Source organism: Saimiri boliviensis, chromosome 21 (assembly GCF_048565385.1).
Source record: "Saimiri boliviensis isolate mSaiBol1 chromosome 21, mSaiBol1.pri, whole genome shotgun sequence".
Classification (NCBI taxonomy): domain Eukaryota; kingdom Metazoa; phylum Chordata; class Mammalia; order Primates; family Cebidae; genus Saimiri; species Saimiri boliviensis.
Window position 1 is genome coordinate 27044589 of NC_133469.1, and position 22798 is coordinate 27067386.

At 60.9% G+C, this 22798-nt stretch overlaps 2 protein-coding genes across 6 annotated transcripts in view; both read right to left on the reverse strand.

The window, feature by feature from the left end:
• Positions 1-247: 247 nt before the first annotated feature.
• Positions 248-7656, reverse strand: SUSD2 (sushi domain containing 2). Of its 2 annotated transcripts, XM_003938527.4 has the most exons (15): positions 7516-7655; positions 6071-6281; positions 5702-5853; positions 5093-5260; positions 4464-4638; positions 4117-4318; positions 3841-3926; positions 3484-3752; positions 3255-3398; positions 2997-3155; positions 1835-2083; positions 1441-1713; positions 1147-1323; positions 957-1059; positions 766-873 (listed from the first exon to the last, which is right to left on the reverse strand). In XM_003938527.4, the coding sequence occupies exons 1-15, from the start codon at positions 7589-7591 to the stop codon at positions 849-851; spliced, it is 2469 nt and encodes an 822-aa protein (XP_003938576.2). In that variant the 5' UTR covers positions 7592-7655; the 3' UTR covers positions 766-848. The 2 variants fall into 2 exon arrangements, with proteins under 2 accessions (XP_074246971.1, XP_003938576.2); XM_074390870.1 differs by lacking the exon at positions 957-1059 and having other exon boundaries at positions 248-873; positions 7516-7656.
• A 2895-nt stretch (positions 7657-10551) lies between these two features.
• Positions 10552-22798, reverse strand: part of CABIN1 (calcineurin binding protein 1) — a 159375-nt gene continuing 147128 nt past the window's right edge. For 2 of the 4 annotated variants that reach the window (XM_010349226.3, XM_003938572.4), the window contains exons 34-38: positions 22701-22775; positions 18643-18925; positions 12696-12860; positions 11220-11533; positions 10552-11068 (exon numbers count right to left, since the gene is read on the reverse strand). In XM_010349226.3, coding sequence (XP_010347528.2) covers positions 10925-11068; positions 11220-11533; positions 12696-12860; positions 18643-18925; positions 22701-22775 — 981 coding nt within the window. In that variant the 3' untranslated portion in view covers positions 10552-10924. Of the gene's footprint in view, positions 11069-11219; positions 11534-12695; positions 12880-18642; positions 18926-22700; positions 22776-22798 lie in introns of those variants that run through there. The other 2 variants (XM_010349227.3, XM_074390816.1) reach the window with 2 other exon arrangements.

The following is a 22798-nucleotide window of genomic DNA, read 5'->3' on the forward strand; positions in this document are numbered from 1 at the left end:
GGCTGCCCCTCTCCACCTCCTGAACACCTGCGCTGTGTTGGTGGCTTTCCCACCCCACGAGGCGATCACAGTCCTCCGTCCCACTGCACACATGGAGAGAGGGCCTGGGGAGGCAGCACCCCAGCACCTGGGCGTGGAGGAAGCAGGCGGGGCTTAGACCTGCCTCACTCTGGATGCGGCTGGTGGTGACCTCTCGGTCACAGAACTCTCTGGAACCCGGGCGCAGCATAAACACCAAGACACCAGGGAAGGAAATAAGGCGCTTGTTTTCTCCTGGCGCAGGCAGGGAGGGTGTTCCTGAGTGACCTTCCAGAAGAGTTCAAAATGGCAAGCCCGGAGTGCCGAGGGAGGTCTCTGTCGCTGGGGGTATCGCTGTCTGCTCTGGGGTTTTGGGGCCTCTCCTCACCCCATCTGGGGTCCCAGGCTGGGCCCAGGAGTCCAGGAGCCAAGGCAGCACTGCATTGGTGCCCTCACAGGGCAGGGGGCAGCAGGCCTCTGCAGATCAGGGGTCGCGGCACCGGCGCCAGGCTCTGGGAATCTGAGGCTCAGGTGTGGGCATGTCAGGGATGGGGACACAGCTATGAGAATCCCAGGATATGAAGTTTCAGGTCTGGGGAATTAGAGCCGTGAGTATTTGGGGAGCAGCACACAGCGCTGCTGGCACGGGGCTTGGGTGTTGAAACACTGGGCCTCCGGCCTGGGGTCTGAGATGACAGAGTAGGGAGTTAAAGGCCCAGGTGTCAGGCATCCGGGTCCCAGGTGTCTGGTCCTGGGGATGTGGAAGTCGCAGGACTGGGGTGCCTGTTCTCAGAGGTCTTGGCCTGGTGCTCATGGCCGAGCTGCTCCCATCAGGCCTGTGTGCCCCAGACGTGTCTGCAACAGAGACGCAGTTAGAAGTAGGCTTGGCGGTCCCAGTGGCGCCCCGAGATCTTGGGAGAGGGGCTGGGGGGTCTCACATGTTGCCCTTCCTGCGGCGCAGCAGCACATAGATGAGTGTGACCGTGGCCACCACTGCGAGGCCCCCAAAGATGATGCCCAACAGCACAGCGTAGCTGCGTCCTGGTGAGGGAGCCAGTGTCATCGAGGGGGCCTTCGGGTGGTGAGTGGGGACAGGTGCAGGCAGGTGTGTGGGCAGGGTGTCCTCACCTGGCTGGCACTTCGGGGTGGGCGAGGACCAGGTGCCATCAGCCTGACAGGTGCTGGTCTCCGCCCCAGCCAGGCTGTAGCCGTCGTCACAGTGGAAGTAGATGGTGGAACCCGCCAGGTACCTGTTACTGTCCTTTTTTCCATTGGGAGGTGGAGCCAGCCAGCCACAGGACACCACTGGGACAGGGGCAGAAAGTGCAGACCACAGGTCTGAACTGCCATGCATCCATGCATCTGGCTACCCTGGGGGTCCCATCCCAAGGCAAGGTGACCACCACACCCGCCCGCCCTTACCTGGCTGCAGGCTCTGCATGCGACGCTGGTGCAGCTGGTAGGCCACCCGCGTAGCATTGCCCGTGCTCAGGCTTCCAGTGGCTGCCACGTCGAAGTTGCAAAAATGATCGTCCCCACATAGTCTGGCTGCCTCTTGTGCCTGGCTGGGGTTGAGGGTGGTCTCACCGGGGAAGAGGGGCTCGAAGGTGGGGTCGTGCTTGGCCCGGTACAGGAAGTTGTGCACCAGGAACCAGGAGTCGTAGGTGAGCAGGGAGGACGCGTTGTGCACGGCCCCTGGAAGATACACGAGTGGGGCGTGGCTGGGCGTGGCTGGGCGTGGCTCCCGTTGGTCCCCAAACGCTGGCTGTGCTGTGCATCCCCCAGTCCCCTGCCCTCTCTGCCCACTCTCACTCACAGTCAGCCCCAAACAGAAACAGCTCCCGGGGACTGGTGCCTGGGGGCAGGACATGCCCGTTGCGCAGGGTAAAGTCATCGGTGGGGTCACCATTCAGTGTCCCGAGGAGGCCGTGGGTGTGGGTTCGGAACTTCTCGGGCAGCAGGACAGACACACTCAGGAACGGGCCCGGCAGGCTGACCTCCAGGCCGGCCCCTGATGCCAGCATGATGGAGACCCTGTCCCCGGCAGCCACCGACAGGAACATTCCTGAGCACAGGGGGATGTGTCAGGGTCACCCGCTGTGGGCCCTGTGTCCTGCCCTCCCAAAGCCCCAGGACAGGATGATCGGCACCTATGGGCTGTGGGGTGAAGGCACTTGCAGGGGAAGGAGGGGCGTCCCCAAGGCCAATTCTGCTGACTGTGACCCTCCACCACACCGGTGGTGGAACCCCCAAAGGCACCTGAGGTGCAGCCCCTGCGGTGAACCCCCCGTGTTGAGGATGCACGTGTGGGTCCCTCCAGCCTTGGCTGCAGCAGCCACACCTGCCTGGGCAAGTCCCAAGGGTCCTTGCACCCTCATTGCTGACAGGTCCCCACCAATCCCAACCAGGAATCATTTCATTCATTCAGTTCCCCGAGGCAGGGGGTTCGGATGCTGGAGCAACCGCTTACAAGCGCGTCCTTCACGGCGCAGGGCTGCTGGCCTTTCGGTGGCTTTTGAGGACCGAGGGAGTAACAGGAGCACAGGAGTGGCTCTGTGCAGGCCAGCGGTGAACGTTACCAGGGTGAGTTCCCTCCAGACGGCTCCCAGGCTCCTCCGGAGGGAGGACATGGCCCACGTCCCGGCCTCTCGGCTTTCGACCAGGCCCCATGGGTACGATGTGGGCATCTCAGTGGGTGTGAAGGCCTGAGGTTGTACCTCTGGCCGGGCCTCAGCTATTTCTGGCCTAGGACAGCTTGTTGGCAGGGAGATGGATGCACCTACCCAGCTGTGCTGTGCCATGCCGGACCCCTCTGAGCCCAGAGTGGCCTCTGTCTTGGCATCTGAGTCCTGGACGCCACCCTGGCCTCTAGCCAGGGCTGGGAGAGGCATGAAGGCCCAGGGCTTCCCCTCAGCCTCCCCGAAGGAATAGCGGGGAGGTGAGGGCACCCCGAAGCCTCGAGTGGCTGGACTACTCACCCTTCAGGTCCATCCAGCTCTGCTCGGCGAAGCTCAGCACCCCCTGGTTCAGCAGCACCTCCAGACCTCCTGTCCTGTTGGCCAGCCTCACCTCCACCACGTCTGAGTTGCCCTCCTGGACGGCCACTGCGGTCAGCCCCGTGCCTCGGGTCTGTGTGCCTGTGGTGGTGGGAGCAGAATGGGACCCCCTTGGCTCCAGCCTCCTATCCTGGATCTACCCCGGGCCACCCAGAGCGTCCGCCCCAGCCCCGGCCTCACCATTGGACGTCGTCCCGGGCTGGGCCCGCGCCTGCACTTTCAGGTCGGTCAGCGCCGCCTCCAGCAGCACGTACTCTCCGCGCCCATTGAATGTGAAGTTGGTGCCGTCAAAGGTCACAAAGTGTGGGTCTCCGAAGGCGGAGGCTGGGGTGGGAGTGGAGGGTCAGGTGGGGTACACCCCAGCCCAGCCCTATCTTCCCCCGAGTCTGGGGCACAGGATGGCACCCACCCAGGCTTGGGGGCCGGTAGTCTCGGCAGTCGTTGGAGGGCCGACGTTGCATGTAGCGGGGGCAGTCGGGTGCCCAGAGGCAGCAGTAATAGAAGCTGAGGACATCGTAGAGCCAGTGGGACATGCCAGGCACGCGGGGTGGCGTGCGGAACGGGGGCGCGCCCCAGTCGTGGCCGCGGTCAGGGGTGCTGCCGCTGCTGGAGTCGGCCGTCAGGAGCTGTGTCCCGTCCCCTGAGTAGCAGCACTGCTGGCCGGAGCCGTACCGGGGGCTGGGGGAGCCAGGGGGTCAGGGCCAGGCCGAGGTTGGGAGCCCACCCTGCCCCCTAGCCCCACCCCGGCCTCGGCCCGGGGGCTCACCTGGCCTGCACAGAGCGCACACAGTGCACGGCCTCGGGGTGGTAGGTGCACACACTGCCCTGCTCCATGTCACAGCCGTAGTCCGTCTGCAGAGCAGCAGGTGGCTGTCACTCAGTGGCCTCGAGTTCTGTCATCCCCTCCCTGAGGCCAACCCTGCAGGGACCCTGAGACCCCAGCCCCACCCTCCAGGGCAACTCTGTCTGCCGCCCCTGGTGCTGTCCTCAGTGGGGAGGCTACTCCCTCGCCCCTTCTCCTGGGCCCTGATGGGAGGCTCACAAAGAAGCGGCCAGAGTCAGCCCGGGCCTGGGCTAGGGTGCAGGGGCAGGCGGGCAGCTCTTCCAGGAAGTTGGGTAGCTGCTCCTCCAGCTCCTCCCAGGCCTGGCACTGAGTGCGGGCCCAGGCCACAGGGTCCTCTCGGAAGTCGTCGCTCAGGTGCCAGGCCAGCGCGTGGTCGTTGGTCCAGAGTGCCTGCACGTCCCTGTGGAGGCAATGATGCTGGAGCTGGGGCGAGGCCACACGGCCTCATGGTCACCCCACTGCCCCACCCTGGCCTGGGCTGCCCAGGCAAGTGTGATGGGCAAAGGCAGACGGGCCCTCCACCCATCACCTGCACCCCTTCTTACTTCTGCCCTGCGTAATTTTTGCTGTCCATGATCCGAAGTGCACCCACTTGCCATTTCTGGTAGCTGGGAGGGGCAGGTTTTGGGGTGAAGGTGAAAGAGCCAGAGTTGGGGATGTGTGTGGCCAGGGGGTATAGGTACGACCACTTTGCGGTCCACTCCTGTGAGTAGGGCATTCCTGAGGGAGAGGAGGTCTGGTTAGCCTTGGCACCTATGGCAGCCTGATGGAGGGGTGGATAGCCCGCCAGGCGGTCCCCTTAGGAGGGGCTGTTCTAGCAGAGACCCTGGGGTGGGTCGTCACCACCTCCCACCACTCTCCAGGATCTCTGTCCCTGCAAGAAGCTGAGCCCAGGGGCTATGCCAGCTGTGCCAGCGTTCCGCAGGAATCTCCTCCCCAGGATCCAGGCCCCACACAGCTGCCCCTCCCACCTGCCTCACAACCCTGCACTGCATGCCCCTTGATCCGAATCCCCCGTCTCTGCCTGGAATTCCCTTCCCTCCTCAGCCCCACTTGGAAACTCCGCTCCTTCCCCCACACAGCTGGGACTCCCTTTCTCCCATCTCTGGGAGCCCAGCGCTCTGGATGCCACCCCAGCCCTCAGCTGATGCACCCAGCCCTCAGCTGGCCTCACCGATCTCCTCGTAGCCCCACAGCTCGATGGTGACAGTCTGTGTGGGCAGCGCCTCCACGTGCCAGGTCAGGCTGAGGTTGCCCCAGGTGTCGGCGGTGCCGTAGTATTGCCAACGTGTCTCGTTCACCAATGTGCTCTTCTCCATCATCGACACTTTGTTGGGGTGCACTGGGGAGGGGAGGTGAGGGGGAGTGAGGGTCTGGGGCCCAGTGGGTGCAGGGAGGAGGCCCGAAGGCTTCAAGGGCTGTGGAAGCCTCCAGGGCCAATGAATGGCAGCAGCTGGGCGATGGTCTCCCCTCCCTCCGCTGCCCACGCCTCTAACCTCCACCCAGCTTCTCTCCTGCCCTGGCCTGGTGGAGCTGATTGAGTAAGCCCTGGCTCACCTCTCTGGAGGACCCTCACAGCTCTCACTTGCTCTGGGCTGGGACCGCTGTCTGGATGCCAGGGAGTGGGAAGGGGCTGAAGGAACTCTCACAGGCAGGCCTCGAAAGGGACTGGTTCAGCCAGAGCGGCAGGGCACGGGTGCCAAGTCTCAATGTGCATAGATTAGCACTGGGGAAAGTTCCCGTGGGGGCAGGCTGCGGGCAGGGACCGGGGCTGAAGTCTCACCAGCCAGCCAGGTGCCTGCACGAGGGAAGGAGTGGCCGTTGTCCAGCGAGACGGTGAAGGGGATGCGGCCACTCTCATAGAGCAGGGGTGACACGCAGTGCACTTGCCCGGAGGAGTCCACGTGGCCCAGGGTCTGGATGCTCTCCTTAAACCTGTGGGCGTGGCGGTGGTAGGAGGGGCAGAGCTATTGCAGGCTGAGCCTCTCCACAGTCCGAACTCCCTGGGGAACTCAGCTAGCCAGCTGTCCCTGTGCCCTCCTGCTTGTCCTGGGTCCTGGGGACTCCACTCAGCCAACTAGTGGTTCTGAGCCCTCTCGGCATGCATGGGGATGGGGTCTGGGGCTCGGTGCTGGCCTCTAGGGCCTCGAACCTGCAGATCACGCTGCCATCTGTGGGGCTGATCGTCTTGAAGTGCTGCACCACGAAGTCCTTGCCGCCCATCATGGAGCCCGAGTAGGGTGCGATCTCCAGGCAGAAGTCCCGGAAATCCAAGCAGCACGTGCCAAGGCCGGAGCAGGTCGGGTGGCAGGAACATGGTCCTTCCAGGGCGCCACAGCGCATGGAGCAGCTCTCTTGGGCATCTGGAGGAGAGGATGCTGAGGGCCTGGCCTGGCGGGTGCTGGACTGGCTGCCTCATGTCCAGGGCCTGTCTCTGTTCCTCCCACAGTCCATTAGACAGCAGCATCCCCAGGAGAACACTGGCCAGGAACTGCATGGGCCACCACATAAATACAGTAGAAAGCCACAGGGCCAGTGGGGATGGGGTGAATCTTAGCAAGGACCATCTGGTTGTTGCCCTGACTGACGGGCTAGAACACACTGAGAAGAGGAAATTGAACTCGGGAGGTGGAGGCTGCAGTGAGCCGAGACCATGCCATTGCACTCCAGCCTAGGTAACAAGAGTGAAGTACAGTCTCAAAAAAAAAAGAGGGGGAGTGCTGCTCTCAGGGCGGAAGCCCAGGGGTGTTCCCCTCCTTTTTGGGGAGAGGGGGGACATTTCAAGCAGGGGTCCCAGCAATGGGGAAAGGGAAGTAAGGGTGCACACCGTGAGGGGCTGTGGGCACCAGGCCCAAAGTATCTCCTATAGGCCATGAGTCCCGCAGCAGGGCCGTGTTTCCAGGAGCTGGCATGAAGGAAGGTTGGAGGGAGGGACTGGGGCGGGGGCATGCACCCAGGCTGGAATCGCACCTCCTGGGCCCTTCCCCGTCTCCCATCAAAGGAGGCCAGTTGAAGGCCGGGCCTGGGCCTGGGCCACCCCGCTGGCCCCACTTCACTAAGTGCAGTGTCTGGCACTGAAGAGCAACAGTAAATATTTGTTGGCCAAGGATGTGGTGGCGCAGAGGGGTGTGGGGCGAAGGCTGAGAGATGCTTGCAAGTGAGATAAGTGGCAGGAGGGTGGATGGGAAATGGGTGAGGGGCTGGGAGTGGCCTGGGGCCAGTCTCTTGGTTCTGGTGTTTAGGGCTTTCCCTAGACTTTCCCGGATTCAGCCCCACCCCGATGAGGACCCACAATCCTGGCTCCCCCTCCAAGATCCCGCCCTCTGTCAGGGCTGGGGATGCAGGCTGAGGGCTCTGCTGATCTCCCCTGTCTTCCTCCTAGCTCCCAGTGGGTTTAGGGTGGGCCCGGCCCAGGCTGCACATCCCCATGGGCTGTCCCTCCACCGTGGACCTTCAGAATTTCTTCCCTCCACCCCCAGCACAGTCACAGATGGTCTGACAGATGGACATAGGCTGAGCCCAGAGGGGCGTCTGCCCAGGCCTGGCTGCAGCCAGATGGACAGACAGACGGGGTCACAGAAGGGCTGGGGGGCATACCTGCTGTGGGTCCAGGGCCCGGGCCGGGGACTGTCGCCAGCAGCAGCAGGGCCCAGGGCAGAAGGGCCGGCTTCATGATCTGTGTCTGCAGCCAGCAGTGCAGTGGCTTAGAGGCCAGGCTGACTCCCCGCCGGCCTGGCCCCGCCCGCCCTGCGCTCTGCGGCACCGCCCCGCCCCGCCCCTTCCCACCCCTCCCCACCCGGTCCCCTCTCAAAGTCCACAGGTGGCTTCGTGGACCAGCAGGGCCCAACCTGCCCCGTTAGCACATTCCTGGCCCGAAGGCCTGGGACATGGTGCAGGGGGCCGAACCTCGACCCTGGGACCCTGTGGGAGGGTGAGGAGGCCGGAGCCTCCAGCTGCAGGACCTTTGGCAGGCGATGAGCCGGATGTCCAGAGGCCCTAGCTCAGACCCTGGGTCCCAGCCCGGCCCTGCATGCAGGGTGTGCAGGGCGGGGCAGCAACAGAGGATGGGATGCGCAGGGTGGGTAAGGCAGGGCTGTTTTAGCTCCAGGCAGGATTTCAGCTTTTGTGGCCCTGACGTTGACCTTCATCTCTAGCCCTTATCTTCCTACAGGAAGGAGGTGGTCCCAGTGGCTCCTCTGGGGGAGGCAGAAGCTGTTAGGTCAGGCACAGGCTGAGCCCTGGGGCTGAGGCAGCTCTGCAGGGGTCCAGGAAGGAGGGAGGGGAGAGGGAGGGAAGTACCTGAGCCCAGCTGGGGACTTAGAAGGGAGGTAGGGCTCATCCCTGGGCCCCAGAGATGCCACTACCCTGGGGAGCCTTGGCTCTCCCAGCCACACCTAATCCTGCCACTCATGGAGCTTGCATAATCTAATCAGTGTTCCCCTCCCTTCCTGAGCAGATGAGGAAACTGAAGCTCAGATGTGGACCGGCAAGGCCAAGCCAGCCCCTTGGTGGCTTCTGGGAGCCCCTGCAGCCATGGGGGCGGTTAGGGCTGCCGCCTGGGACTAGTCACTTGGCTCCTGCCACCTGGGCTGGATGTCCAGACAGGCGGGTGGTCCTCTCCCAGCTGCAGCTTCTCAAGGTGTCCAAAAGGGACTCTTGCCAAACTTGCAGGGAGTCAGAGCCAGGGCATGAGCTTAGGCCATCTTGTCTGTGACCTGCCCCAGTGCTTGGGGCCAGGCCAGCCCATTGTTTCCCGCCCCATTCTCTCTTGCCTGGGTGGTGCCTGCTGGGAACCGCAGGGTGTTGGCAGTCACCTGCAGCTCCAGAGAGGTGGCCCTTACTAAAGGTGTTGGAGGTGTGCAGTGGGGGATTTGGCTCCTGAGTCCCCACACAGAGCTGTTCCAGGGAAGCCACACCCACAGTTGATGTCTTCCCTCCTCCCAAAGACATTTGGTGAGAGGGCTCCAAGACCTTCAGCTTCTCGGGGACTGTTTCCAGAGGGGAGGAAGTCCCTTAACCCACAAGGGCGCTCAGGGCACCTCTGCACTGAGTGGACACTCAGGTGCTGAGCTAGGGAGGGCCTGTCTCCCGGCCCCAGGCTGGCAAGGGGCGTCATCCCAGGCCCAGGGCTGAGGGTGCTCCCTACAGCACTGGGTGCAGGGGAGGGTCCCAGGTGTCAGTCCTGCTGTAGGTGAGGCTCCGGGGAAGGGTGTGCTGGGAGGCCTGCTGAGATGGTTCTCAGGAACTGGAGGAGGGAGAGCTGCTGCTTTCGTTTCTGGCCTGGGCACCCTTGCCGCGTGTTGTCCGGAGACAATGGAAATGCAGTAGGGGCTAGGTGTGCAGTCTGGGAACCTCCATACCCCAGGCCATGCAGGGATGGGGCATTAGCTGAGTAACTGCAGCCTGCTCACCTCAGCCCTCCAAAGGTTGGTTCAGCCAGACCCATCCAGGGCCACCAAGCCTCTGGTTCCAAATGGGCAGTGCTCAGCCCTTTACTCCTTCCTTCCTGGGTGGTGGGCATGTCCAGTCTATGAGGGGAACAGGGCAGTGAGGAGAGTCCCCACTCCGTCCTGGACAGAGAGCCTGCTCCACGGGAGGTCCCAGGGGCCAGGAGGGCCCTGGCGGTGCTGGGAGGGGAAAAGTTGTGAAGGGTGGGTTTGGGCCCCTGGAACTTGTGCATTCCTGAGATGGTCCTGGAGCCTTCGGGGTCAGGGCCAGCTCTAGGGGCTTGTTTAATGCTCTGTGGGGGCTGTCTTAAAATCCTTAATCATTCTTGATCAGGCATGGTGGCTCATGCCTGTAATCTCAGCACTTTGGAAGGCCAAGATGAGCAGATCACTTGAGGTCAGGAGTTCACCAACATGGTGAAACTCCATCTCTATTAAAAATATGAAAATTGTGGAAGTCTGTCTTGAAATGTAGGGCTAAGAGAAAAAAAAAATACGAAAATTAGCAGGGCGTGGTGGCACGTGCCTGTGGCCTCAGTTACTCAGGAGGCTGAGGCTGGAGAATCGCTCGAACTTGAGAGGCAGAGTTTGCAGTAAGCCGAGATTGTGCCACTGGACTCCAGCCTGGGCGACAGAGTGTGACTGTCTCAAAAAAATAAAAATAAATAAAAATAAAAAAAATCCTTAATCATTTTTGAACAAGGGGCTCCATATTTGCATCTTGCACTGAGCCCCACAGCTATTCCATGGCAGGTCCTGTTAGGGCAATTGTGATGGGAGCAAGTGCCCTCTCTGCCGCCCCATCTCCACTTTCCCTCCCTGACAGCCCCCTCCTCCCAGGTTCTCAGCAGCCCCAGCAGTGCCTGTCCTCCCATCACAGAGCCTCCCACCCACAGGCACCCAGGTGAGTTCTGGGGATGCACCAAATGCCCCGTTGAGGCCTGGCTCCAGCTTCACTAGAGGCATCTGCCCGGCTCAGCCACAGCCTGCACTCTCCTTACCCCACTGGGCTCCCCCAGCCGGCTGCTTTGGTTGCCTGGCTGGTCCCTGAGATGCTGGAGAAAGAGGTGGGGGCTGGGCCCTGACCTATGGCCTATGGGAGTAAAGGCCCAGAATCCCTGGGGACAGCAACCCCGCCCAAGAGTCTGCCTGACTGTCCCCTAGAGGTGAGCAAAGAGGCAAAGACAACGGTTCCATCTTTATTAGAAAAGCAACCAAAAAAAGGGTGAGTGGTGAGCCTGGCCCTAAAGGACCCTCCACTGTGACACAGGCAGAGCTGGCTCATCCTGGCGTCAAGGGTGTGGACATGGCCAGCTGGGTGCGGGCAGATTTACAAAGTCAACATTTCATAGAAAAGGGTGCCACCTGGTGTGCAGATGACGACCAATCCACCTTCCATGGCTAAGGTGGGCCCCTCCTCCTCTGGGCTCCCACATGGTGTGGACAGCCCTGACCAGGGTATGGGGAGGATGCCATGAGGAGGTGGGCTGGGCAGGCCCGGGTGGCACTCCAGGCCTGGCTGGTCCCCTGGGGCGTGGCACCAGGGCTGCAGTGGTCCCTCAAATGTCCATGTAGTCGTCGTCCTCGTCGGTCTCGCTCTCCAGCGAGGACTCTTGGCTGGATGTCTCCAGGACTTCCAGGGCCGGCTGGCACAGGCTTTCCTTCCTCACGTTGGCAGCAGATTGGGCAGAAAGGATGGCTGACTGCAGAGGGCCGGGCAGGGCACTGGTCAGGGATGGCTGGGCTCTGCCACCTTCACCCCTGCCCCAGGCCCCCCTCCTACCCTCACCCCTGCCCCAGGCCCCCCGTTACCCCCACCCACACATGTGGCTCCGGCCCAGCCCCTGAGGTCACCTTCAGCTTCTGCTTGGTCTCCTCCGAGATGCTGCCTTTTGGGGAGAGCAGGGTTGGGGTGGGAGGTGTGACGGTGATCTCAGGGGGGAACTTGGTGGTGGTGGAAGGGATGACCAGCTTTGGCATGTTGGGCAGGGGGCGGGACTTAGCCCGGCTGGGCTCCGCCTTGCCTAGGTGACCCTCAGGTGGTTGAGCAGTCCCACTGCTGAGGGCCTTGGAGCTGGCGGCTGTGGGGGAAAAGCTCAGGGGCTGAGTCTCACTCAAAGCCTCCTGAGCCTCCCCTTCCCTTCTCGGCTCAGGTCTCGGTTTCCCCTCTGGAAGACAAAGGAACCAAGAGCACCTCCTGCTGCATCACACAGTCGGCACCTTATCTTGTCCCCACTAGTCTGGGCCTTTATTCTGTATAGTTTGTGCTGGCTGGCATACAAATGTTTGGCTCAAGACTGCAGGGACCCAACTCTGGCTCGGGCTGTGGGGTGCTGGGACTGTGAAACTCACACAGTACCACTGTGAACTCAGAGCCCCGGGCCTGAGACTCCCTGAGCCTTGCTGGGGTTCTGCAAGACCTCTAGGCATCACACTTGCATGAAATGTCCACATCCCACAACCATACTAGGATGCCTGTCCTATTGGTGTCTATGCCCCAGGGAGGACACTGAAGCCCAGAGCTGGTCACTCGGCTAGGCATGGTCACTGAGCTAGCCCCAGAGCGTCTACTTTCGCCTCATCCTCCAGGGGGAGCATGGGACTGAGTTTGCCAGAGCCTGAGGGCTAGGGCAGTTGCAGGCCTGGCAGCCTCCAGGGAACTGCGTGAGCTGGGAGATCTGGCTGGCCTGGCTGGTCTTCACATTCCTCTGCAGCCCCATGACTTTAAAAGGAATGGGGTTTACACAGAGCCCAGGCCTGGCCCCCAGGGGCTGGCGCCAGGTCCTGCCGTCCCGAGTGGTCTGTGGGAGGCCCAGGCCAGGAGGAGTCCCAAAGGGCCCCAGCTGGTTGGGGTGGCTGGTGAGAACAGGCCGGACTGAGGCTGGGGCTGGGATCTGATGTGGCTGCTGATGGGGATGCCTGCTTGGCCCAGCCCAACCTGTCCCCGCTTCTGCCTGCTGCTGATGTCCCTCAAGTGCCTGTCACCAGGCCCATGCTCCTCCCTGTCCATGCCTGCCCCTCTTTGCCCACTCTGGGCTCAGCCTGGGTTCTGCAGTGGGCCGAAGCAGGCTGCCTGCCCTTGCCAGTACCCCTCTATGATGCCAGGGACAGAATAAGTCTCCAGGGTCCCTCTCTACCCAGCCCCTGACACAATGGGCCATGTGTCAAACTCTTCAAGCTGGGCCTCTCCCTTGGCTCCCCTGTCCAGCCTGCACTACCCCTATTTCCTCCCCATCTCATTCTACAGGGCAGCCCCAGGCCCTGTCCTCCAAGGCCAGGCCAGGAAACCCACTCTGGCCGAGGTGCCGGGCTGCTCCCAACTCGCCTTACCCTGGCTACAGGTCGGCTCAGTGCCAGTCCCTGGGGCAGCCTCTGTTGGCCAGCAGTGTGGCTCTTCTGGGGAACTTGTGGGGGCCGTCTTCACATGTGGACTGCGCTGCGGCTCCTGGGGCGGGAAGCCGGTGCCCTCTGCCACTCTCGCCAGCTCTTCTCCCTCTGTGGGGACATGGGCTCACTGCAGGTAATGGATCCACCCCAAAGGCTCCTACGCATCTGTGCCAGATCCCATGGGCCCAGGCCGTGCCATGGGATGCTGGGCAGGGGAGTGCGGCTGATGCGGGGGTCCTGGCTGAGGCGGCTCTCCCCTCCACAGGGTAGCCCAGGTTGGTGCTGCCAAAAAACCATTCACCACCCAGAGGATCCTGGTGGAGGATCCTGGTGGAGGCTCCTGGTGGAGCCCACCCCAAAGGGCTCCCTCGCCCCCCGAGACAGCTGCACATCTGACCCAGTGGGGTCACCCCTGAGTCTGAGAGGCCCAGCCCCTCTAAGGTCCCATCACAAGGCAGTTAGAGAGGATGCCGGGGGCAGTGTCCACTCTCCCTCCAGCTAACATGAGCAGCATTCAGAAACGAGGTCAGGACCAAAACCCAAACAACCCAACTAAGACCAAAGTGGATGCTGGCACTGTGGCTCCTGCCCAGCCAGCCCCACCTTCCCTGGCATGAGGCAGGGGCCAGGAATTGGGCTCAGTTGTGCCAAGGCCGGAATGGGCCTGAGGGGCAAATGCTGTGCCTGTGGCTGCTGGCCAGGCCGTTACTCAGCATCGGTCCCTGGTTCCCAGGCCTCCAGGCCCTGCTTCCCTTGCTACTCCCCACTTGTCACTCAGGCCTGGTCTCCCACCACACTGGTCATCAACCACTGCCTTTCCAGCCCCGGCCTCCCCATCCCATTCCTCCGCCAGGAGGCCCTCCGTCCTCTCCAGCAGGGGGAGTCGGCTCCCCTCTTTGGCCAGCAGGAGTGACAACTCCCGGTACAAAGCTGGGGCTGCTCTGCCTGGGGCTCCTTGCTGATGGCATTCTGCAGGAGCAGGAGGCGGCGAGGCCAGGCTGAGGCCTCAGGCCATTCCCTCCCATGCTCACTGTCATTCCTAGGTCCAGCCTCTGACACGATGTCTGACAAGGAAGAGCTCGTCAGAAGCCTCCTCCTGCCGTCCTCCCAGCCACTCCCCCACCTCCTGCAGGCAGGATCAGGGCTCACTGGGGCTGGGCACACATCCACCAAGCAAGCCTTCTCTTGGTACAGTGGCCCCAAGGCCAGGCCCTTCCAGAGGCCAGCAGCAGCCTGGCCGGACGCACCCCTCAGTGGGGGTGGGAGGGCAGGTGCCTGGCTTTCTTGTTAATGGCATTTTGCAGGGGCAGGAGCAGGAGCAGGAGGAGGTGAGACCAGGCACCCTGCGAGGAGCACCATGGGGATGGGCAGGGGGCGGGGAGGGGCCTACCTGGGAGTCCAGCCTGCGGAAAAGGGCTGTCTGGAGCTCTCCCAACTCCCCCTTGACTTGGGTTCTCTGTGGGAAGCAGGTGGCCAGACCAAAATCCTGTGCCACTGGGGCAACCCTCCCTGCTCCTCAGGGCAGACCCATGTGCCAGGTCCATGCTAGTTGTCTCCCAGACCCTATGTCCCAGGAGGCTCCTGGGCCTGGCTCTGCCTCCCCGTGGCCTCTAGGGGCCTGCATGAGGCCAGCACTCCAGCCCTCTTCACCACGCTCGGGGGTGGAGCCCTTACTTGAGTCTTGACTTGGGAACACCCGTTCCACCTTCCCGCCCTCCTCCACTCCCCTACCCTAGATGGCCTGATTGCCTCAGAAGACAGGGGTCTTCCTAAGGCCAGGCACTGTTTTAGCAGCTGTTCATGGAACGTCCCGGCCTGTGGTAGGCAGGCGCCTGGCAAAGGAGACAATAAGCTCACGCCCAGCGGAGACAGAGGCCTGGACAGGCAGTGCCAGGGCTCCTCCAGGGACACGAGAGCCCTGGCTGACCCTGAGCTTTCTGGGAATGTTGCATGGGGCCACGACCTGGTCAGCACAGCCTGGGCAGATGGGTGAGCTCTTCACTAGGGACCAGGGACACCTGAGAGCACCCTGCCTTCCTGCCATGGCCATACTTCCCCTGGAGGCAGGGGTGCCCACCCTGGGAACAGCACCTGCCAGGGGCCCCCCTGTACCTGCCCTCCTGGCTCTCTCACACATTGAGTACAGGGTTCTGAGAGAATCTATCCTCAAATCTGCCCTCTCAAGTGGTTCAGCCATTGTCCATCCCTGGCTCCCAGCCTCATCCCCGGCCCAGCTTTCGCTCCAGGCCTGGGCACTCTCCTGTCAGTGGGCACCTCTTCAGGCAGAACCTGCTGTCCCCTGCAACAGCTAGTTGCAGCATGCCTGGGGGACCCGGACCCTGCTGGGGCCGGCTTGTTCCTGGTGCTTCCCCCTTTCTAGAGTTTGTGGGCTGGGCTCTGGGGGGACATGCCTGTTTCAGCTTGGCTCTGCTACCACCCCAGAAAGCTCTGAGGACCCTCAGGAGAGACCCACTCCAACACGACTGGCCACACACCCTCTACTTGTGGATCTGCAGCAGCGCCGATGCGGACAGACATGGAAGTGGAGGGCGGCTGCTCAGGGAGTGCTGAGCACAGGGGCCATCAGGAAGAGGCCGGGCCTGGCACATGACCAGCTGAGGGCTGCCCCTGCCCCCTACCCCCAGTGCTATTCAAGAGTTCCATCCTGGCAAAAAGGCCATTGAATTTGGTTTTGGGAATAGGATTAGAAAAGAATCAACGCTCCAGGCTGAAGAAGGTGTACGCTAGGAAACAGATCCCGTTTCTTGGATCTAACACAGTTAGAGGAGAGAAGGATGTGAATTATAGCTTTGGCCTGCTTGCAGGTGGGGCAGACAGGCAGAGAGGCAAAGCAGGCAGCCTCAAGCCCCCTACTCCAATACCCCTGGCCCTGGCATCCACCAGGTCCTCCCACGACCCAGGGAGGTGTGTGTGGCCCACAGTGATCTCAGCTGCTGCTGGGATTAGGTTATAAAAGACACCGTGGCTTCCTCTGTGTTCTCTTGGTGGGGTCAATGGCTCTGGAGAGAACCAGCCACCATGACACAGGGACACTCAGCTGTTTAAAGAAAGGCCCACAGGAGGAGCTGAGACTTCTGGCCAATAACCAGTGAGGACCTGAGGCTGCCAACACCCCGAGAAAGCTCAGATGCACCGATGATAGCTTGATTGCAACCATGTGCAAGATTCTGACCCAGCTCCATCCCACTAAACCACTGTAAATTCTTGACCCTCAAAAACTACAAGATGAGCGCGTGACACTGGTAGAAGTCAAGTCAGTCAGAGGCGGAGGGACAGGAGCTGGATATTCATGGGAGTGAGTCAGCTACCAATACTGACCAAATGGTTAGGGCACTGGGCTCCCATCACCCCAACACCTTGAAATCACCATCACCAGGCTGGGCATGGTGGCTCATACCTGCAATCCCAGCACTTTGGGAGGCTGAGGCGAATGGATCTCCTGAGCCCAGGAGTTTAAGACCAGCTTGGGCAACATGGCGAAAGCCCATCTCTACAAAATCACAAAAATTAGCCAAGTGTGGTGGTTCATGCTTGTAGTCCCAGCTACTTGGGAGGCTGAGGTGAGAGGATCACCAGAACCAAGGGAGTTGAGGTTGCAGTGAGCCACAGTTGCACTGCTGCACTCCAGCCTGAGCAACAGAGTGAGACCCTGTCTCAAAACTAACAGGCCAGGTGTGGTGGCTCATGCCTATAATCCCAACACTTTGGGAGGCCAACGTGGGTGGATCACCTGAGGTCAGGAGTTCAAGACCAGTCTGGCCAATATAGGGAAACCCCATCTCCACTAAAAATATAAAATGTGGATGGGTATAGAGCTGTATACCTATAATCCCAGCTACTTGCGAGGCTGAGACAGGAGAGTCGCTTGAACCTGAGAGGTGTGCAATGAGTGGAGCCACAATCGCACTGCTGCACTCCAGCGTGGGTAACAGAGCAAGACTCTGTCTAAAAAAAACCCCAAAAAACCACACACACACACACAAATAAAACCTACACCAAGTCTCTGCTTAATACCAAGCACCACTGCAAATTCTGCAGTGTTAATATCTTCATCTTAGCCATTTTATGCAGGAAACTGAGGCAGATAGAAGAAAAGGGACGGCCAAGGTCACATGGTAGTGGAACCACTACAGTTCTCTTTTATTCTTTGAGATGGAGTCTTGCTTTGTCGCCGGGCTGGAGTGCAATAGCGTGATCTCAGCTTACTGCAACCTCCACGTCCCAAGTATAAGCAGTTCTCCTAACTCAGCCTCCCAAATAGCTGGGATTACAGGTGCCTGCCAGCATGCCTGGTTAGGCTAATCTTTGTATTTTTAGCAAAGATGGGGTTTCACCATGTTGGCCCGGCTGGTCTCAATCTCTTAACCTCATGATCTGCCCGCCTTGGCCTCCCAAAGTGCTGGGATTACAGGCAAGAGCTACCGCGTCCAACCGCCACTACAGTTCTTTTACTGCTCTTGGTCTTGTGGCCCTCAGAGGCTCCTCTGGGAACAAATGGCCACGGGTTCTGACCCAAAGAGAAGGGATTCTTTGTCTCACAGGGCCATAGCCAGTGCTGACTGGGCTAGAGGATGCCTACATGTTCAAAATCCTTAAAGCAGTGTGGATGGCATCAGGTGAAAACATCAGCACCTGCTGTTTGAGCCACCAGGTAAAAGAGCTGAGAAGGACTTCTCAACTCAACCTTCACTCAGGCCCACAGTCTGGGGGGGCTCTCAGGCCTGCCTTCTGCCGGGCACTTCTGCAGATGCGGAAGTGCTGTCTCATTCAGATGGATGGGAAATTCAACTGGGAAGACAGGTGAGCCTCCAGGGGTGATACAGGCTATGGGCCAGTGCAAGGTCTGGGGCAAGGAAACAGGCTGGGTCCCTAAGGCAGGGAGGGAGAAGCAGGGGAGGGCCTGAAGTGGAGGGCTTGGAAGCTGGTCCATCGCTGGATGTTCCCAGGGACACAGGGAACCCTCTGACCAGGCTGGTGTCTCCTGGGGCCCTACCAACTGGGGAGATGAATTGGTTAGAAAACATCCCTGTCCTATTATAGCATCTTCAGAGACCGGCCACATGATCCTAGAGTCCTGGGAACCAACAGGGAAGGGTCCCCTGCCCTGGGTGGCAGGTGGAACCTGGCCCAGGCCTGAGCTAAACCCAGCCTGGCAGAATTGCAGCTGCCAGAGCTGCTGGTGTCAGGACCAGCGTAGGGGAGGGTGCCAGTGGATCCTGGGTTTTAGAAGGAACAGGAGCTTTCGCTGATGAGGCCAGCAGGGCCCTCTACTGCCCATGCATTTGTCCTGCCTGTTTTCCTTCACAAGCCCCCTGACCTGCCCCTGCCCTCATCCTGGCTGGCTTCTGTCTTGCCCATGAGCAAGACGGGGCTCGGACAGATCTGCTCTGGTGCCCAGGAACTGCTCACAGGCATCTGAGGCCAGATACCAGTGGCCTTGCAGTGTGCTGAGGGTCAGGACCCCTCCCAGTGCCCTGAGGGAGGCATGGTGTGGGCTAGTATCCCCTTTTCCTACCTGACCAAGCCCTCCTTCCTACTTATAGTAAGGGTTTATGGGGAAGAAACCACGACAGCAGCAAACACATCTGCGACGGTGTTTGTTTCCTTCCTCTTCACCATCCCCTTTCACAGACAGGGAGACTGAGGCACCCAGTGTTAAGAGTGGTAGATATACGACGTACTGACCAGGGCCACCGAGGCTGCCAGTGACTGGTGAGCTGACCCGTGGCCACCTGCCCCGCCACCCCGTGGGATCAACCAGGCTGGAGAGCACTGCTTGCCTCCCTTCCCCACATCCACATTCTCCACGCAGAGAGGACTTGATGGTGGCAGGGGCCTGGGCCCAGCTCTGAACTGGGATGGGACTCACCAGGGCCCAGAGAGGCCATGCTGGGGGTGGCTTCAGGCCTGTGTGGCCGAGGAGGCCCAGGGTCCTTGGACGGGTCCAGGTTGGAAGCTGATGCTGAGGGAGGGCAGGTGGTAACAGCTGTGGTGGCAGCTAGCGCAGGGCGAGGCTTGGTATGAGCATCACTGGGCCGCTGGACAGAGTCAGCCGGCACAGGGTCAGGGGCTGTGGGTGCCACTGCCGCAGGAAAGAAGTTCTCTCGGCTGTCTTTGGGGTGCTTTGGAGTGGTGGGGGTGTCCCCTGAGGCCTGTAAGGACAAATGAGAGGTAAGAAAGGCTGGCTGGGCAGCCCTAAGCCCATGCTGCTCTACCCGCCAGCTCACCAGTACTGTCCCACAGGACACCCTGGGGGATGCCAACACTGCCCATATGGCACCACTGAACTCCCAAATACTGCCAACAAGGTCCATCAGAGAGGCACCCCGTCAGGATCCTGCTGACACCAGGACACAGCTGGGGACCCAGAACCCCTCCCTGGAAGGACATCCAGGCCATGCCGGCGGGGTCTCAGTGGAATGATCTCCAGCTGGCTTTGCCCTCACACCTTAGGGTGCCAGTCTGGGAGGTGTATGTCCAGCAAGACCCTAGTTATGGGCACAGCTCCCAACCAGGGAATGCAGGCACAAACAGGTGGTCAGTCTTGGAGGGTGACTTCCCAAGGGCCACTCATGGGAGAGTCCTGAGAGAGTGAGTGGGATGCTACAGGAGTTTGCTCCCTGGGCTTGACACCACAGCCCACTGTGACCCACTGCCATGGCGCCCAGTGCTGCCCCCAGCTTGGCCTCTGCCTGCAGCCTGGTCTTGGCAGCTGCTCCCACCACGGGCCTTTGACTTCCAGCTGAGCCAGGCCCTAGGCCCTCCGAGTCTTCATCCACACAGCTCCCTCTGTCTCGAGGCCCTTTTGGAGCTCTTTTCACAGGGCTACTTTTGCTCCCATCCATGGCCAACCCTAAAGCAGCCACTCACAGCTGAGCTGAGAGGCTGGGCCTACCCTTCAGCCCTCCCTAGCACCAGGACCACTGTACTGCGGGAGCTGGCCCACATGGGGCCAGCAGCACCCCCATCCCCATCTCCACGAATGTGGGAGAATCACACGCCTGCTGGTAGGTACTTCAGTGCACGTTGGGGGGACAGTTTACTTCCACTGATGACTGCGTCTTCTGACATTTGTCAGGCTAAAACACCCTCTTCCCTAGTTCCATATGGTTCAGGACAGGCTCCTGTGGACTCTGCCATGTACTGGGTGCCTGGGATGAGCCCCAGGCTGGTGCTCTGGGGCCCAGCCTTGTGCTGTGGGAAGCCCATCCTGAGAGGGTGGGGCAGGAGGACAGACCTGTCTCTCGGGCCCCATGGACCTGCAGCGGTGCCGCTGGTACCGTAGCAGCTTAGTTAGTAGCATGAGCAGACACACTGGGGGAAGGTGAGTACAGTGTCTCTGTCCCTGCTCAGGAGTGGGCCTCAGCCGTGGGCATTGAACCTCTAATTACGTCCAGAGCGCCCTCCAGGCGGGTTCAGGAATGCCATGGCAACTGGGACATGCCGTGAGCAAAATGGACACTCCCTGAGGAGCGGGAGCAGTGGGCTCAGATGGCAGAAAATGGCCTCCAAGATTGGGCTTGAGGGAGAAGAGGACCAGAGGATGGCAGCCAGCCCCCACAGTGGCATCTTCTCTGGGCCCAGGGTAAGAGTCCTAGGTGGGAAATGCGATGAGAGGGACCGGGGCAGATACCAAGGTGCCCCCACCACACCAGGGTCTGAGAAGCAGGCAGGCAGGTCTGAGTGTTGTTCAGGCCTCGTTTCCTCCACTCCCCTCCACACCCTGGGAGGGAACTGCTGGAGCCTGGCCTGTCATTGCCCAGCAGCAGGCAACCTGAAAGGTAAAGACTTGGGTCCTCTGGCTCTGGCCACCCCCATAACCCAGCCTGTGTTTTCCGAGGTCTCTCACAGGAACCTCTGCCCACCGAGCCCTCAGGGGCCCTGATATGCATGTGCCTCAGCAAAATGGGGCCTGGCCTTGCCCTGGCTCCTGCCAGCTCAGTACCCCTTTCTTCTCAGGCTACGGTGTTGGGTTGTGGGGGGTTTCCTGTGTGGGTCTACCTTTTAAGGATGTCAAAAGCAGAAACAGCCCTCCTCTCAGGAGTGGTCACCACTCACACGTTTACCTGCCCCAACTGGATCAGTGGAGGAGGCAGGGGTACCCTGGTAATGTCCCAGAGTTCGCTTATCTGCTTCTTGTGCCAGCAGAGCAGTTGCTGCCAGGGCCCTCAAGCATGGGGGCCATCTTTTGGGAACTTCATCCTGCTGCTTGGAGAGGTAAGCTACAGGCCTGGGCCAAGGTCCTACTGTTTGGACTAAGGACCCCAACTGCCACTTTTTCTCTTTCTGCCACATATAATGTGAAGGGCTTTGTTAAATCAGGCAGCCCCAAAGCTGGGCCTGGGCCTAGCACTGGGGCCCAAGTGGCTGTGCTGTGCACTCTGCTCACCTGGACAATAATGAAGTGGTGGGGACTGCTGGGGGTTGGGGCACTCCCTGCCAAGGACTCTGGCCCTTAGTGGGGACCAGGCTCACCTATTCTCCGCAGCGTGTCCCATCTGGCCCACAGCCTGCTTGGTCAAAGCTGAACCTCCTGGGCTTCCTCAGACCTACAGCCCAGGCAGGCGGTGGGGGTCCGAGGCTCCATTCCACTGAGAGGAAGCCTGTCTGGACTCCAAGGGCAGCTACCAGCCCTCTGCTAGGAGACCTGGAACAAGGGGACCTGGGGCGAGGCTACTTGGGGCATTGGGCCACCCCGGGGACAAGAGGCTGCACCTACTCAAATGGCAAACCACCTAAACAGAAGGCCTGGACGCTTATGTTTTAGACAGGGCACATCCACTCTCCCTGCCTGCCACACCTGCCTCTCCCTACCACATCGTCTCACTGAGCTGTGATCCCACCCCTCCCACCTCTTCGGTCATCAAGGACCCGCCTCATAGCTAGACCCTGCCCACTGGCCTTCCCTCAAGCTGGGCCTCTCCCATGGAGACTTCTTTCCTCCAGACCCAGCCCCTTACCTGCTCCTGCTCAAGCCCTTTCCTGCCTCATTACTCTTCACAAAGAGTGCTGGCTCCTAGGTCCCTATATCTATCAGGCCCCCATCCTCACTGCCCTGGCCTTGCTGACCAGTTGGCCCCTGGGAACACTCTCCTTCCTGGCTATTGCCCTGACCTGCCCCAAGTCTCTTCCCTGTGCCTGTAACCAAGCGAAGGTCCTTGGCCCTGCCTGTGCCCTCTCCTGGCTTCTGATGGCTTCAGGGACACTTACCCCAGGTCTCTGGCCTGTACTGTCCCTCCAGGCGGGGGCCCCTGACCTTCCTGACCACTTGGCCTCTCTCTCTTTGAAGAGTCTCAGACTCAACACAAATCCAATCTCGACCCTGGCTTGGGGTCTTCCCAGGAGGGGCCTCTCCCACTCCCCACCCCCTGCCATTTCTTGGACCCCCTGACCCTGGCCTGGTCCAGCCCCTGCACCAACCCCATCTTCTCCACTCGGGAGTGTTGCTGCCTTGCTTCCTCCCTGCTCAATAAACTCTCGGACTCCTGTCTACCCTCTTAGGACACCTTGCCCCCCACATGCCTTCCCCTTGGGGACCCCTGTACAGGCTGCATCTCCACCTTCCCCCCTAGCCACTTGGCTCCTAACCAGCCTGGCTCTAACATCACTTCTTCCACTTCTGTCCCAAACAGAATGGTGTTCCCAGGTGAGGTCAGCTGGCTAGGGACCATCTTCTTTGTTACAGAAAAGGTAGCTGAGGTGAGGGGACTCCTCGGCCTGTCTGAGCTGGGGCCTGGGGCCTGTCCAAGCCCCTGCCCACCATGGCCATGGGCTGGAGACTCAGCTACCCGCTGCTCATCTCCCCTCGGCCCAAGCTGACCACAAGAACAGTCCCAAGAGTGAACCTGCTTCTCAGTCTGCATCGTGGGGCCTTGACGTGGCGCAGGCTCTGCAAGATGAGACTGGCACAGGCGAAGTTGGGCTTACCTGTCTCTGGGCGGCAGCCCCGAGGTGGACCTGGCAGAACTTCACAGCCTGCTCCAGCGCAGCGTCCTCATCCACCTTAACAGGGAGATGCCCGAGGT

Bases quoted from the DNA above. Each gene is read 5' to 3' on its own strand.
- SUSD2 (XM_074390870.1), bottom strand. From the start codon at position 7,591: ATGAAGCCGGCCCTTCTGCCCTGGGCCCTGCTGCTGCTGGCGACAGTC. The intron at 6,282-7,515 runs GTATGCCCCCCA...CCTCTCCTCCAG, and splicing joins GGGCCCTGGACCCACAGCAG to ATGCCCAAGAGAGCTGCTCC. The intron at 2,084-2,996 runs GTGAGTAGTCCA...CCCTGTGCTCAG, and splicing joins GAGCTGGATGGACCTGAAGG to GAATGTTCCTGTCGGTGGCT.